At 44.9% G+C, this 15462-nt stretch overlaps 1 protein-coding gene across 1 annotated transcript in view; it reads right to left on the reverse strand.

The window, feature by feature from the left end:
* Positions 1 to 3060: 3060 nt before the first annotated feature.
* GPR37L1 (G protein-coupled receptor 37 like 1) overlaps positions 3061 to 15462 on the reverse strand; it is a 213333-nt gene continuing 200931 nt past the window's right edge. Inside the window, exons 3-4 of the mRNA XM_069238943.1 lie at positions 7291 to 7399; positions 3061 to 4062 (exon numbers count right to left, since the gene is read on the reverse strand). Of these exons, the coding sequence (XP_069095044.1) occupies positions 3980 to 4062; positions 7291 to 7399 (192 nt within the window). The 3' untranslated portion in view covers positions 3061 to 3979. The remainder of the gene's footprint in view (positions 4063 to 7290; positions 7400 to 15462) is intronic.

A 15462-nucleotide genomic window follows, 5' to 3' on the forward strand; every position in this document is an offset into this window, starting at 1 on the left:
AATGCCCATCATTGGATAAAGATCATCACATTCTACTGGATTGCTCATAAAAATGTCAGCTAAAATACAGAAAACATCTTCATCGCATAAAATTGGCAGGATATGCTGGTTTTCAAGCTGAGCATGCACATTTTGGAAATGTTTTACAGCTGTGTATACTGTTACATAGTTTATGACTGGAAATTGTATTTCTGGTAAAAACCCAACCCTCTTCAGTGGGAAGGTATCCTGGGAGACGAGAGCATGAATTCCAGCCCACCGAATAGGTGATATGATAAATTCAGTTGTCAGCTTTATGGACCGCAGCGCCAGGTAGAAGAAGATCCATGTCCTCAGCCACTTTGAAAGTTTCTGGTGGACTGAAACATGTTGATGGCTTGTAATGATTTTGCACATGTTTGCAAGGCAATTGGGTTATAAGTTTGCAGCTTTGTTTGTTTATGTCCACAGCTGACACAGCTGTTTTTTCAGCAGCTACTTCATTTTTACAGACTTGAAAAATCACCATGGCAGAATATTATCTGCTGGATGTTCCGGACAAACAACAGCTTTCTTCAAAATAAAAATTATCAAGAGCAGCAATTGTAAATCCTTTCCAGGTAAAATGACTTAGATGTGGTATGCTGTTGGATTCACAAGATTTTACAGCATGAGCTGCTAACAAGTTCCTGCTCCGTACTATATCATTATAACTTGTTGATGCACCAGTCCAAATTCATTGAAGTGATTAGCTCTATACTTTTGCACTCGTCATAGATTGCGTGGGCAGTCATCATGTGTACTGTAGCTTCTTTTTTGCCGTGATGTCATTCATAAGACATGATTTGGAAAAGACAGTACATTTGCACAACATAAGCCTGTTAGTTTGTGGGATTGTCTTCCATTTCTTCGTTTATGTCTTCAAAGCCATCATCAATGTTGTCGGCTTCTGTTCCAAACTCAAGAACTTTAGTTTGTAACAGTTTTGCTTTGCTGATATTAAACAATGATATAAAAAATGTTAGTATACCATCAGGCATTATTGTTGACTCCCGTGATTTGCGGAGCTCTGGGGAATAACAGAATTTGTCATTAAGTCCAAAATCTAAATCTTTTTCGGACATTTCTTAAAATGGTTCCTGCTGATTTTACTGCATACCGTGTTCTTATTTTGGCAGCAAGAACTTCAGGAGTCATATCAGCTAATAACACCATAAGTGGCTCATTCTTTTTGTTAAACTGAGAAAAACGAATTCTGTCATTGTACATTGTCACCGGAAAAATGTTAAAATCATTATTATGGATCAATACAGTTTCATCAATGTTGACTATTTTTTTTGTGATCTCACTGAGTGTGAACCCATACCCAGCACTCAAGAGTTGCTTTAAAACTTCATTTGCTTTTTCAAGGAGTGCAAACTTAACTGAATGCTGGTGGTTATCTTGATGCTAGGATCTCATTGTGCATTCATATTTTCTAACATATGCATGTATGCAGTTAGGGTGGGCATTCAAGTCAACTGCAAATACATTCACTTTGCTGTTTAGATCAGCTACTCAGCTGAAAACTTCATCTTGGAAGAAAATCGCTACAGATAAAACATGTTTGCCCTTCGAGACTCATATACTCTGTATTTTGTTCTTTTGTCAATCCCTTTGGCGTTTATTCTGGCTAAAGCACAGATAACACATTGAAGATCCTCTGCTTTCTGATCAGTTGTTGGAGGTGAACTGGGGATAGCCATCGATCTTCTAAGTGGATGGGCATTGGGTTTGGCCTTCATCGCTTTCTCAGAAGATGCAGATTCTTGTCGTGATTCCCTAGTTTCTACTATTTTGTGACCAATTGTTTCCAGGTGTTTTTCCACTTGATACGACTTGTAACATTTGTTGTTACAATGATAAAATATTTGGTCCACTTTACCCATCAGTTTCAATCTTTTGTGAACTTCATCTTGCCGTATTTCTACATAATTTCTAACTCTCTTCTGTCTAGCTGCAGTTGATGTTACATTTTTTTTTGGAGTAATTTGGCATATGACATTTTTCTTTGTTGAAGGAGTCCTCAGATTTTGTAATTAGCAACACTCTGTCAGGAGGTAAAGATGCTCTGCTACCACCTGCTTTATTAATGTTTACAAATTTAATCAACAGAAAACCTGAAACAAAAACAATATTAAAATAAATTACCAATATTATGGCTATAACACATTGTTATAGAGACTCCATTTTGGAAAATGGTGGAAGGGTTGCTCTGAGGATTTATTTTCTGTCTCTATAAGACTATGTGACTACCCAAAACCTATGTTTTGACACCAAAAGGAAGTATGTAGGTCTCATTGTTCCTGAAATATTACATCATCACTATAACACATCCACCATTTTGTCCAGAACAAATTGACCCAGATTAGCATTGTGTACCCAAGCAAAATTACTTCTCTAATGATACAAAAACAGAAATCAAAAACGAAAATCTCTGGACAACAATTTTTTTACGGAGGTATATCAAGGGGGCAGGACTAGCAGTCTGGCCTCAGACTTTCTAAAAACTATAATATAAATGTATCTGTATAACCCACTAACGTTGTGTTTTTCTTTTAATTTAGTTGTCTGTGATGGATAATCCTTTTGATTAATCCTACAGTTGGAGATAACTTAGGTGGAAGGGGGACTTTGCTTGTGATGCCTTTCCTGTTAGCGCACTACCTCTACCATTAAGAAGACACCTTGGGAAAACTTTTAGTAAGGTTTTGGAAGATTGAGAGAGGGAGCAGCCATCACTTCATCTACTAATGTAAAAGAACTATGGGGCGAAGTAAACTAGTTTAGTTATTATATAACTAACGCCTACTGCAGAGGAGATGGGTAATTGTTTATCCAGGTTTCTGTAGGCAATATAGGGAATGGCAGCATACACTTACAATGGTGAATATCGCTGCAAAGAGTAGCAGGACAAGGGTATAACTATATATAATTAACTGGCATACACTTTGAGAAACAGATTAAAAGGGCATGCTGCATAAAAGGCATCAGTGTAATGTTAAAGTAATACACAAAAAATCATTCTTCAGATTTTTTGTAGCGTAGAAAGTTTAACCTTTAATAAAAATAAAACATCAAAAACTAAAGACACCCTCTCCACCCACAACAGGCCCACTCCTCTCCCACAACAATATCCCCCCATGCTCAACCAATGTCCAAAATAAATATCAATGTCCGAAAGTAGAAAGATGCCCTATCCAATTCCCACCCTCTCTACCCACAACAAAACTTCCTCCCACCAAAAGGAAAAATTAAACAAGCCTTTGCTATGCAATTGGTCTTGCAGTTGCTTGAGTTAGAGCTATTGGCATTGTAAATTCCTAACTGGACTTTTCTTGCCACATAAATTAAAAATGAAAAGTAAACCATTTGACATAAACGAGCTGATTCAAAGCACCACGGCTGCCATGAGCACGAAAGAGAGACACAAAATGAAAAATAATTTTGCTTTCAGTCAAAGGTATTGGCAAAAGCACAATTTTCCATGTAATAGGGTCGGTGTCCAAGGCAGTAACAAAACTGGCCCAAGTAGGGACAAACGTAAAGCATTCACCAATGGTAACAAAGGATTTTTGAATGAGTGATAGTGATGGACGTGCTGTGGGCGTAATTAAAAGCCCACGGATACTTTATGACAGGTCAAAGTGCTTCCGTGCTTGACCTAAAAAGGGCTTAGAACAGCGAATTCTCCAGGAGGGTCCGCAGGTCTTGCAGCTGGGCCTTGATGTGTACCATCCTACGGCCCAAGTGCACCAGCTCACACAGAACTTGGTAACGTTGTAGCCAATCTGAAGGGTGGTGGCAATGGTCGCATGGGCAGTGGCAGCTCCAAGCTGCTGGCGGCGCTGACACTGATGTGGCCTGGATACTGGAAGCACAGGCAGTTGGCTGGCTGAACTAGGGCCCAGAGTAAGGGCATGTGCCTCACCCTACTCCACTGCCGCCGTTGGTACAGTGCTCAGGTGGCCTCTAACCTCTGCCGCCAGAGCCGGGCCACTATCTCCTTCCAGGTCAGTATAGGTGGTACACCAGCAGGAGTAGCTATATCAAGAGAAAAAAAAATGAGAAATTGTAAGGAATAATCTGAGCAGACAGTTGTTTAAAATTATATAGTGGCACAGAAGCAGTACATTGCTGGTCCCCTAGGGCCATTGGAATTTCTGATGTGATTAGGAGAGTGACAGGGACATGATTTTACCAACACATGTCTCACATAAAAGCACTGGCTGGCTGAAAGGAGGCAGTATAACCCCAGATTTAAAAAAAAAACAAAGTGTTTTTTTTTCTTGTAAAGGATTTCCTAAAAGAAGTAAACTACAGAGACACTTTATACGAAAAAAATAAAAATAACTCCGATTAATGAGTAAGGCACCAACCATTATGGAGTACAATTATACTATTCTTGTTGTGCTAAATGACTTGTGGCGTGCAAGCTAGGGCATCAGGTACAAATTTGCTACTATATATGTCTGCAGCAGGGGCTGCTTCAATGGACAGTTAATTATCTTTGATTCCAATTGCCTTGCTCTTTTCAAAATACCTTTCAATTGTACCCTGACTCCAAAGAGGCAGATGAATAATATATGTCACACACATCATGTATAACATGAATATAATAAATATCCTGTTTGCTGCAAGTTGATGGTGGGAAAATGATGCACTGCACTACTGGGAAAAGAACAGGATATATAGATTTTAATGGACACGTTGGTCACAGACTATCCTGTCCGCAAAACACAAAATCTCAGACACTTAATCCCAGTTTACTTCCGGGCCTTTCCCACAAGCTCAAATTATTTCAGTCAAACACATTTGCTTGGCAGTAAGGGAAGGAAACTTGACTCATTCTGCTTCAGGATAAGGCACAGGGAAAAGGCTTGATAGATACAGTAGAGGTTTTGTAATACACTAATGGGGGGTTACTGATCATCATGTGGCTAAGTTTTGGCTTAATCAGTCAATATAGTTGAAACTGAAAGTTGATGAATGTCAAAAGGGAAACATATGAACAGACGTAAATTAATTATGGAAGCCATATGAACCACTTGTCCTGTAACATGTGGCACATGGTAAAATAATGTTCAATGTTTTTGGTAGGCTGAGACAGAACTTAGAAAAAAATAAAGGAGTGTGGTACTATGAGGTGACTGGGTGGGTGCTGGGAAGGAGGGAAAAGACACCCTGTTTTAGTTTTGGTTTGAAATCCATTGAAAGCTTTGTAAATGCTGCATTAACAGAAGCAGGGGCACATTGCACCGCCAACACTGCAGTACCAAATTGATCCTTGTTGCAGTTAGGTGGGGTCATGGCCCATGGGTCGTGAAATGCCATGAGCAGGGAGGTCAGGGATGATGATGAGTCAGATATGCCTCGGTTAACAAATACAATGGGTATGCTAGTAATTGTCAATAACCAAGCAATGTGACTTACCACCACCTTCCGCTACTGCCTCAAAAACTACCCCTTCAACTGCTGCATCATCTGGCACACTGGCACTGGCACTGGTGGTCCGTGTGGACCTCCCTTTTATTTCCTTTATCAAACTACAACCTCAATACATGACTATAGTTCAGTCCCCAGTATCTTCTCTCCCAACTAAAATATTACTTTGAACATTTTGTTGTTTGACAATGTTAGAAAAGCTAGTAATGAAGCCAACTGAAACCTTTCATAATGGATGGGGCAGAGATATGATGATGACTGTAAGTCATTTGAAGTGCAATTAAGGGGTAGAGAAAATTGGTCAATGAAGGATTTATGGTTTTGGTTAGCAAATGCAATGGGGCAGTCATTATATTAATTTCCTGCTATGGCACTGAATAGTATCTACAACATAACCTTGGAGGGGGGTTACCATAACCATGGCCACCCTTTCATAATTTGAGCATTAGCAAGAAATAGAAAATCTTCTCAACAAACAAGCATAGAATGGATTACTTAGGTCTGCAAACTCTGCAGTTTTCACGGTAGAGTACCTAATCTTCAGACATAGACCCTCATTACGACCCTGGCGGACGGGGCAGAAGTGGTGGTAATACCGCCAACAGGCTGGCGGAAAAAAAATGGAATTATGACCATGGCAGCTACCGCCATGGTCATCCGCCACTTCTCCACTCGGACCACCAGGGCAGTGACGACCGCTGGGCTGGAGACTTTGGTCTCCAGCCCGGTGGCCATCACCAGACTGCCGGCGGTATCAGGACCCTGCATACCGCCATGGATTTCGGGGGGATTTGGAATTCCTTCCCAGACACTGATAGGTGTCTCCCTCACCACCCTCCAACACCCCGAGTCCTCCCCACACACCCCTGATCCCCCTACCACCTCCCAAAGGTGGTAGTACCCAACTCCCCACACCCCCCCACATCGACACAAACCCCCCTTCACGCAGAGAGACCACCACCGCACATACCCGCACACATGCTAACAAACATTCCAAAAGACACATACAGTCATACACGCACACATACATACAGACATACACGCACACATACTCACAGTCAAACATACAGACAGACACGCACACATTTCCAAACACACAACACCCCCCGCATGCATACACACATTCACACACCCCCTCCACACAGTCACACTCAAATCACCATGCAGGCACACACCACACAACACCCCCAAACCCCCCCTTCCCTAACGGACAATGACCTTACCTGTTCCGGTGATCCTCCGGGAGGGGACGGGATCCATGGAGGCTGCTCCGCCACCAGCACCCCATCACCAGAACACCGCCCCACCGAATCATGGGACGTGATCCGGTGGGTGGTGTTCTGATGAAGGGGCGGTGGAGGTGGAGCAGCCTCCACTTCCCCGCCGACCACCAGTATGGCTGCTGGCAGGCCTCCATCCGAAAAAGGGAGGAGGGCTGGCATCAGTCATAATACACTGTGCGGAAAACCGCCTGCACTGGCGGTCTTCAGCGCAGCGGTACCTAGGCGGTCTTTCCAAAAGACCGCCAAGGTCAAAATGAGGGTCTTAGTCTTACAGTGCCAGTCCACAAGGTATATACATTTTAGGAGAGGGAAAGCTTAATAACGAAGCAGAAGAAAGCTGCAGATTAGTTCAGACATGAGAAAGTCAGCTACAGAAACAAGAAATTTAGAAAAAGGATAATGCAGGGAGGGATAAAAAGAATTAACAAACATTAAATAGAATGGTTTGAAAACAAAAAGTCAGAGTATAAGAGAAACAAGGGGACATTATTCTGATGGGTAGAGGCAAAAGTTAGAGAAATAAATCATAGTAATGAGAGATTACTGAGGCCATCAGAGACATCAGTTATGGTGCTGCTGGTGGCAGTACTTCCAACCGCTGTTGCACTGGTGGTGGCAGCTTTGGACTGATCCTCCGCAGCCCTCTTCTTGCCCTTAGGTGTTGATTTATGAAATAAAAAAGATAACAAAAAGAGATTAGTGGGACAGTTAATCTTCTAGAAAATATTTTGACAGGCAAGGCAAACACATTAACACATTGACATTGTAATTTTCTAAATGATATCGCCTATATTATCGATTTGACCTATTCTAATTTCTGAAACCATACCTAAGTTCTATTTCAAATTTCCTAAACTACATTTGATCTTAGCTTTGATCCTTTGATGAGCCAGCTGAGTCAGTTTTCCTTTTCAATGCATAGATGCATGCTACACAAAACAGGGAGATTGCTTGGGACTGCATGAGCTACATAAAAAGAAAGATACAGAGCTAACTCAATGATATATCTACTACCACCACAGTACCGCTATCTTAGTGATAAGACAGAGTAGTCTGCATGACTTCTTAAATAATCAGTCCAAGCAAGCATCTACAGCGATGAGCAGAACAAGGTAGCACCTGGCTCACTCAAATTGGATCACATAAATAGTCATAACGTTATGTGAAATGAACTTATCTCTAAGTCTGAGCAAAATGCCATTTGAAAAAAATAGCAATGTAGGCCACAACAAATAATTAGTAATTAGTACTCTCCAAGCCCTGCATCCTGGACACCCAGCAGGTCAAGCAGGTTCTGCTCTAGATTGAGGATGTCGGTCCAGGGGTGCATCTGCTGATGGGTGCATCAAACTCCAGTATACCTGTGCATACTCTGGTGCACCCTCCGCCACTGCAGCTGACATGCCTGTAGACTGTACCCACTCCCGGGCCTGCCACATGCTCCCAGCATTGAGGGTAAATGTTGCTGCACACACAAAACTAGTGAGGCCACCTCCTCCTCCTCAATGAAATTAATACAGGGCTACACCCCTTTGTGGCACTGGCAAACGCAAGGTATGCGGTTAGCACCACCCACTGCACCAGCACCGCCTCACAAATGCTCTACCATGGCACTTGGTGGGAAGATAAAAGAAGATAGGAAAGATAAGGACTAGAAAGGAAGTAATTACAAAGTTAGGGGGGAAACAAAAAAGGGACAAAAAGTCAAAGAAAATAAAAGAGGAGACAAAAACAAAAAATGCACAAACACAAATACACACACTAATGTAATAAATATAAAACAGAAGTGGATAAGTGAGAGAAGGGAAGGATTACAAAGATAAAGACTAAATAAAAAATTTGGCCCAGCACCATGCACAAAACAGTAAAAACAAGATGGTTATGTGTGCATGTGACCGCATGGTGCCATTAGTGCTCGCTCTGCAACGTGGAACATGCTACTTGCACCAATCTGTGCAAATTGGTGGCAGTGCACAACTCGGCCCATTTGTGGAGTGAGGCAGAGGTCTTGCAGAGTTTTTTGGGCACTCTGCAGAATTCCGCATAGCAGAACCCTGTGAGCTACACCCAGGCTTAGTGAAATCCCTGAATTTGAGCTTCCTGTGAGAGCAGAAAACAATGTCTCCTTCCATGGCCTATCCCCAGAGGACCTGAAGGAGAAGATAAAGAGGAAAGAATTCATGCTGCAGACGATTTAAAGTTTAGAATGGAGGCTGAGGGGAAAAAGATCGAAAGGGTCTTAGCAGAGAAGACACTTCTGCTGGCTCATGAACGGATTCTGAAAGGACTTGATATCAAGGCCATGTAGGCAGACTCCAGCAGTGATGGTGGCTGCCTGCATAAATCAAATCAAATCAAATCATTAACATTTATAAAGCGCGCTACTCACCCGTGCGGGTCTCAAGGCGCTAGGGGAAAGGGAGGGTTACTGCTGCTCGAATAGCCAGGTTTTTAGGAGTCTCCGGAAAGCGGGGTGGTCCTGGGTGGTCCTGAGGCTGGTGGGGAGGGAGTTCCAGGTCTTGGCCGCCAGGAAGGAAAAAGATCTCCCACCCGCCGTGGAGCGGCGGATGCGAGGGACGGCAGCGAGTGCGAGACCAGAGGAACGGAGGAGGCGGGTGGGGACGTAGAAGCTGAGGCTTCGGTTGAGGTATTCTGGTCCCTTGTTGTGGAGGGCTTTGTGTGCGTGGGTGAGAAGTCGAAAGGTGATCCTTTTGTTGACTGGGAGCCAATGCAGGTGTCTCAGGTGTGCGGAGATGTGGCTGTTGCGGGGTACGTTGAGGATGAGGCGTGCCGATGCGTTTTGAATGCGTTGCAGGCGATTTTGGAGTTTGGCTGTGGTCCCGGCGTAGAGGATGTTGCCATAGTCCAGGCGGCTCGTGACGAGGGCGTGGGTCATGGTTTTTCTAGTGTCGGTGGGGATCCAGCGGAAGATCTTGCGGAGCATGCGGAGGGTGAGGAAGCAGGCGGAGGACACGGCGTAGACTTGCTTGGTCATGGTGAGAAGAGGGTCCAAGATGAAGCCGAGGTTGTGGGCGTGGTCTGTGGGGGTCGGTGCGGTGCCGAGGGCCGTGGGCCACCAGGAGTCGTCCCAGGCGGACGGGGTGTTGCCGAGGATGAGGACTTCCGTTTTTTCAGAGTTCAGCTTTAGGCGGCTGAGCCTCATCCAATCTGCGATGTCCTTCATACCCTCTTGTAGGTTGGTCTTGGCGCTGGCGGGGTCCTTGGTGAGGGAGAGTATAAGTTGGGTGTCGTCGGCGTAGGAGGTGATGATGATGTCGTGCTTGCGAACGATGTTGGTGAGGGGGCTCATGTAGACATTGAAGAGTGTTGGGCTGAGCGATGAGCCTTGAGGTACGCCGCAGATGATCTCGGTGGGTTCTGAGCGAAACGGAGGGAGGTAAACTCTTTGGGAACGGTTTGAGAGGAAGGAGGCGATCCAGTCCAGGGCCTGGCCTTGGATCCCGGTGGAGCGGAGGCGGGTGATTAGGGTGCGGTGACAGACGGTGTCGAAGGCAGCCGAGAGGTCGAGGAGAATGAGGGCGACTGTTTCACCGTTGTCCATCAGGGTTCTGATGTCGTCAGTGACTGAGATGAGGGCGGTTTCCGTGCTGTGGTTGGTTCGGAATCCGGTTTGTGAAGGGTCGAGCAGGTTGTTGTTTTGCAGGAAGGTGGTCAGCTGTTTGTTGACGGTCTTCTCTATTACCTTGGCTGGGAAAGGCACAAGAGAGATGGGGCGGAAGTTTTTCAGGTCGCTCGGGTCAGCCGTAGGTTTCTTTAGTAGGGCGTTGACTTCGGCGTGTTTCCAGCATTCGGGGAAGGTAGCAGAAGAAAAAGAAGAGTTGATGACGGTCTGGAGGTGCGGGGCGATGATGTCGTCGGCTTTGTTAAAGATGAAGTGAGGGCAGGGGTCCGAAGGGGCGCCGGAGTGGATAGAGTTCATGATGGATTTGGTTTCTTCAGTGTTGTTCTTCAGTGTTGATGTGGGTCCATGGGTCCGTGGGTAAAGTATATGATGGAGACAAAACGATTTGTATACCCAAGGATTTGGTGCCAAGTTATGTTTGACAGAGCCACTAACTTCATGTCTGCATACATGAAGTCTATGTGGGATGAATGTTGTGTAACTTATAGGTTCTTTGCACATTATCACCCAAAAACCAATGGTCTTGTGGAAAGATTCAACATGACCTTGAAGGGCATGATTATGGGTCTACCTGAATCCCTGATACGTAGGTGGAATGTCCTCTTGACATGGCTTCTCTTCACCTACTGGGAGGTGTCACAGAAAGGAGTAGTGTTCAGTCCCTTTGATCTTCTCTATGGCCATCCTGTAAGGGGACATCTGAGCCTTGTCAATGAGGGATTAGAGAACTGTCCCAAGAAACCACCCTAGGATGGTGGCAGTTACATGCTGGCCCTCCACAACTAGATGCACCACTTCTGCAAGAAGGCTATGCAAGCTTGAGGCCAGCCAAGAGGTAATTAAACCCTGGTACGACCAGAAGGCCACTCTGGAGAAGTTTCAACTTGGCCAGAAAGTGTGGGTCATGTAACCAGCAGAACCCAGAGCTATCCAGGACTTCTGGACTGGCCCATAAGAAATCAAAGAGTACAAGGGGAAGATCACCTACCTGGTGGACCTCCAGACCCTGTGAAACCCCAGAGGCACTCCATGTAAACAGACTTAAGCCTCACTTAGAGAGATCCTAAGTGAGCATGCTCCTCGTGACAGATAAGGGACTGGAAGAGGAGAGTGAACCTCTTGCTTGTAGTGAAGCCATTTCAGTGATGTCCATGGGCATGTTATTTTAGCACCGAGGCCTGCTGTCTGTGCTCTTTAGCCTAGTAATGTTTCATTTTATCTATTGTTATTCTTTTGGAAATTATAACACTTTTGGTGACGTTCTATTTTCCTTTATCTTGCTGTCATTTCGCTGAGGCAAGTATTTACATTTCTTAGTACAACATTCCTTTACTCTGTGTTACTCAAGGCTGCAACAGGATAGGGTTGTCGGCACAAAGTGGAACAACGTGTCTCTAACATTTCACAGAAACATATGTATTTTTTACATACGGACTCTTTCTCAGAATACTAGCTGTTTTATTCTAAAAACATCTCTCTGTCCCATGCACGTTAGAGGGAGGTTCTAGTCTGATGAGTACTACTGCATGCTGATTGACTTTGCTACTGCTGCTTCCTGAGACTGCTGGTTTCCTGGCCTATATGGGGAAGGTGTCTCATTAGATGACAGGCCCCATCACAACTGTCATGGTCAGGTATGGGGGATGATGTCTTCCAGTGGGGTCCTGAATGGCAGCTTAGGGCTTATCCTGCTGTGCTCTAACATAGAACATTAGTGACATAGGTAGGAATTTCACATCTTGCATAGTGACAGAATGGTGGGACTTTTCTTGTTTTTCACCTTTCTTGTGACCATTCTGCTTCTATTATGTTTTATCATCCTAATTATTGCAGCTCATGTTATTTTAACTAGGACACAGTTGATTCAATAAATCTTATTGAACTATTCCTTGTTTCTGTTTGTCTTTGCATGTGTGAGACATATGTAACTGAGAGAAAAGGTTGAGATCTGATCCACCACGATTTCCCTGAGAAGTCACATCATGCGCTCGGTTGCCACAGATCACCCATGCTCTTGGGCGCAGGTGAGGTGTTGCTAGCTGGTCGGAAACAGATTAGGCTGACAGTTGTCACATGGTGTGGGATCTAATTCAGTTTTCCACAAATCAGGTGATGCTGCTGCCCAGATTAAGCAGCCTCATTAGTATAATGAGAGACAATGTGACACCCTGGCCTCCTCTCTGCAGAGGAACATGATGAGTCAGTAGAAGTTGACAACCTCTCTACTTCCCTGACTACAGACAGTGGGGTGACTGTTATCAGTTGCTGGTAAAGTTTTCCTCCCTGTTCTCACTCACCCCTGGATTAACACATCTGTGCATCCATGATATTGACACAGGAGACAACCCCCCTGTAAAGAACAGCATGTACAAGACTGATGTGCACTCCAGCCAACGAGCTGATGATCTCATTGACAGGCTAGACACTGCCAGTTTCCTCAGTAACTTTGATTTGACAATAGGGTACTGGCAGATCTTCCTGACTGAGGGACCTAAAGAAAGGTCAGGGCATTCAACCCCAGGGCACCACTTCCAGCTTCAGGTGATGCCTTTTAGAGTGAAAAATGCCTCTGCTTTCTTCCAAATGTTGGTTAACAGGGTCCTTGCTTGGTAAGGAGATCTTTTGTGCCGCCTACCTAGATAACATTGCTAGCCATAGTTCCATCAGGGAGGGACACCTGAAGCAACTCCACGAGGTGCTTCAGGCCCTGCAACAGGCAGGTCTCACCTTCAAGGCCAGTAAGTGCTAGATTCAGTGGGGTTCCACAGTGTATTTGAGACACCTGGTAGGTGGGGGCAAAATGCAGACCCTCCAGGCCAAGATTGAGACTATCATGGCCTAGCTACCACCTAAAACTAAAAAAGAGGTTAGAGCCTTCCTAGGGCCCAAAGTCTGCTACAGACGTTTTAGGTTATGGCACCATTGTTTCCCCGTTAACTGAGTTTACCTCGAAGAAACAACCTCGATTGATGATTTGGAGAGAGTCTTGTCAGAAAGCCTTTGATTCCCGCAAAGAACCCATGTGCACAACACCTGTACTGGAGGCACCTGACTCCTCCAAGCAATTTATCATAAAAACTGATGCTCCAGAGCACAGCATAGAGGACGTCTTAGAACAGATAAATTAAAACAACCAGTAGCCTTCATTAGTATGAGGTAACTTCCACTGGAACAGAGATGGAGTGCCATTGAAAGAGAACCTTTTGCTGTGGTCTGGGCACTGAAGAAGTTGAGGCCATACCTGTTTGGGACTCTCTTCCTGGCTCAAACAGACCATACAGCCTTCGGATTGCTCATGCATATGGGGGTTGAAAATCCCAAACTGTTGAGGTGATCCATCTCCCCACAGGTAATAGACTTTATGGTAGAACACCATCAGGAGTCAGACCATGCCAATGCCAATGTTTATGTTCTCCCCAGGTTTTTCTGTCTTAGTGAAGAGAACTCCCAAGGTGTTGGGTAACTCTCCGGACTTTCAGCTGGGGAAGGCCATGTGTTAGACCTGACAGCCTTAGGATGGTCTTTCCCCAAAATTTTGCATACCACCTCCTCGTTTCCTGACCTTATTTTTGATGGCTTTAGGACTCTGTGCACTTTACCACTGCTAACTAGTGCTAAAGTGCTTGTGCTCTCTCCCCTAAATCATGGTAACATTGGCTAACCCCAATTGGCATACTTAGTTTACCTGTATGTTTCTAGTAAAGTGTACTACATGTACCCAGGGCATGCCAATTAAATGCTACTTGTGGGCCGGCAACACTGATTTTGACACTCACTTAAGTAGCCCTCTAACCAGGGTTTCAGGCCTGCCATTGCAGAGCCTGTGTGTGCATTTTTATACTGTCATGTAGACCTGGCAAAAAAAAAAACTTTTTCCTGGCTCAAATCTTCCCCTTTTAAACATATGTCACCCCTAAGGTAAGCTAACCCTGGACAACCCAGAGGGCACGGTGCAATGTGTTTAAAAGGCATAGCAGGTACTTTTAAGTTTTACATGTCCTGGTAGTGAAATACTCCCAAAGTGTTTTCACTACAGTAAGGCCTATCTCTCCAATAGGATATTATTATTACCTTATTACATCGTATGAGTGTAATTCACATTCTGGAAGAGATAGGTTTGGCAAGTTTTAGAAAATGAGCATGTTCTTACTTTTTCCAGTTGGTGCTCGTTGCCTGTCTCAAATACACATCTGGAGTGGAGGGACAGCTGGGCTTGTGCATTCTCTTTAGACAGCCACACACAAATGGAGCTTATGTGTGACTGGTGGGCCATCCACACCTTGATGGGCCATCCTGGTCAGATTGGGAGGGCTGGGCTGACTCTTACACCTGAATAGGCAATGTCCTTTCCCCACAGAAAGGGCTGTATTTCCCCCTGTAGTGAGTCTGCAGCCAGGGCAGGATGGAGGGCCTCTGTGCACTTCAAGGCATTTCTTTGAAGTCTCTTCCACTTCAAGGGCACAACTGGGTATAAGTACTGGATCTCTGACATCACCAACTCAGTACCCTTCTGGAGCTGTAGATACTCTGACAGGAAGAAAGACTGCTGCGCTCCTACAAGGACTGCCACTCCACTGAGCTGCTACTCTGTTGGACTCCTGCTTTGCTGTGCTAGCTTGATACCTGCTGCCCTCTTGCCTGGGAGTGAGAAGGACTGGACCGGCATCTCTACCAGCAGCCTCCCATCGTATTTGGATCCAGCGTGTCACACTCAGATCCGACGCATCACCACAGTTGCATTGAGAAAATCAAGCATCTCACACACGCATGCCTTGACACCCACTCATCACTTTTGCTGCACCTCGCATCTTTGTCATCAACGGCACATCCCAGATCACAGTACTTTGGCTCAATGGGTCCAAGTGGGCCCCTGTATCCAACCCACACTTTGTTGCTGTCAGCCTAAACCTTTGACTTTACCCCGGTCCCCCCGACCATATATCTAAAGCTAACAAAGGATAAGCACAGGTTAACAGAGGGTGTGTTTGTGACTTAACCTGACTAGGACTTTGGTTCGTGCTTGGGCAGGGTATGTATCTCGGCCAACCAGAAACCCAGTTTCTAATAGTTACA

Source organism: Pleurodeles waltl, chromosome 6 (genome assembly GCF_031143425.1).
Source record: "Pleurodeles waltl isolate 20211129_DDA chromosome 6, aPleWal1.hap1.20221129, whole genome shotgun sequence".
NCBI classification, from domain to species: Eukaryota; Metazoa; Chordata; class Amphibia; order Caudata; family Salamandridae; genus Pleurodeles; species Pleurodeles waltl.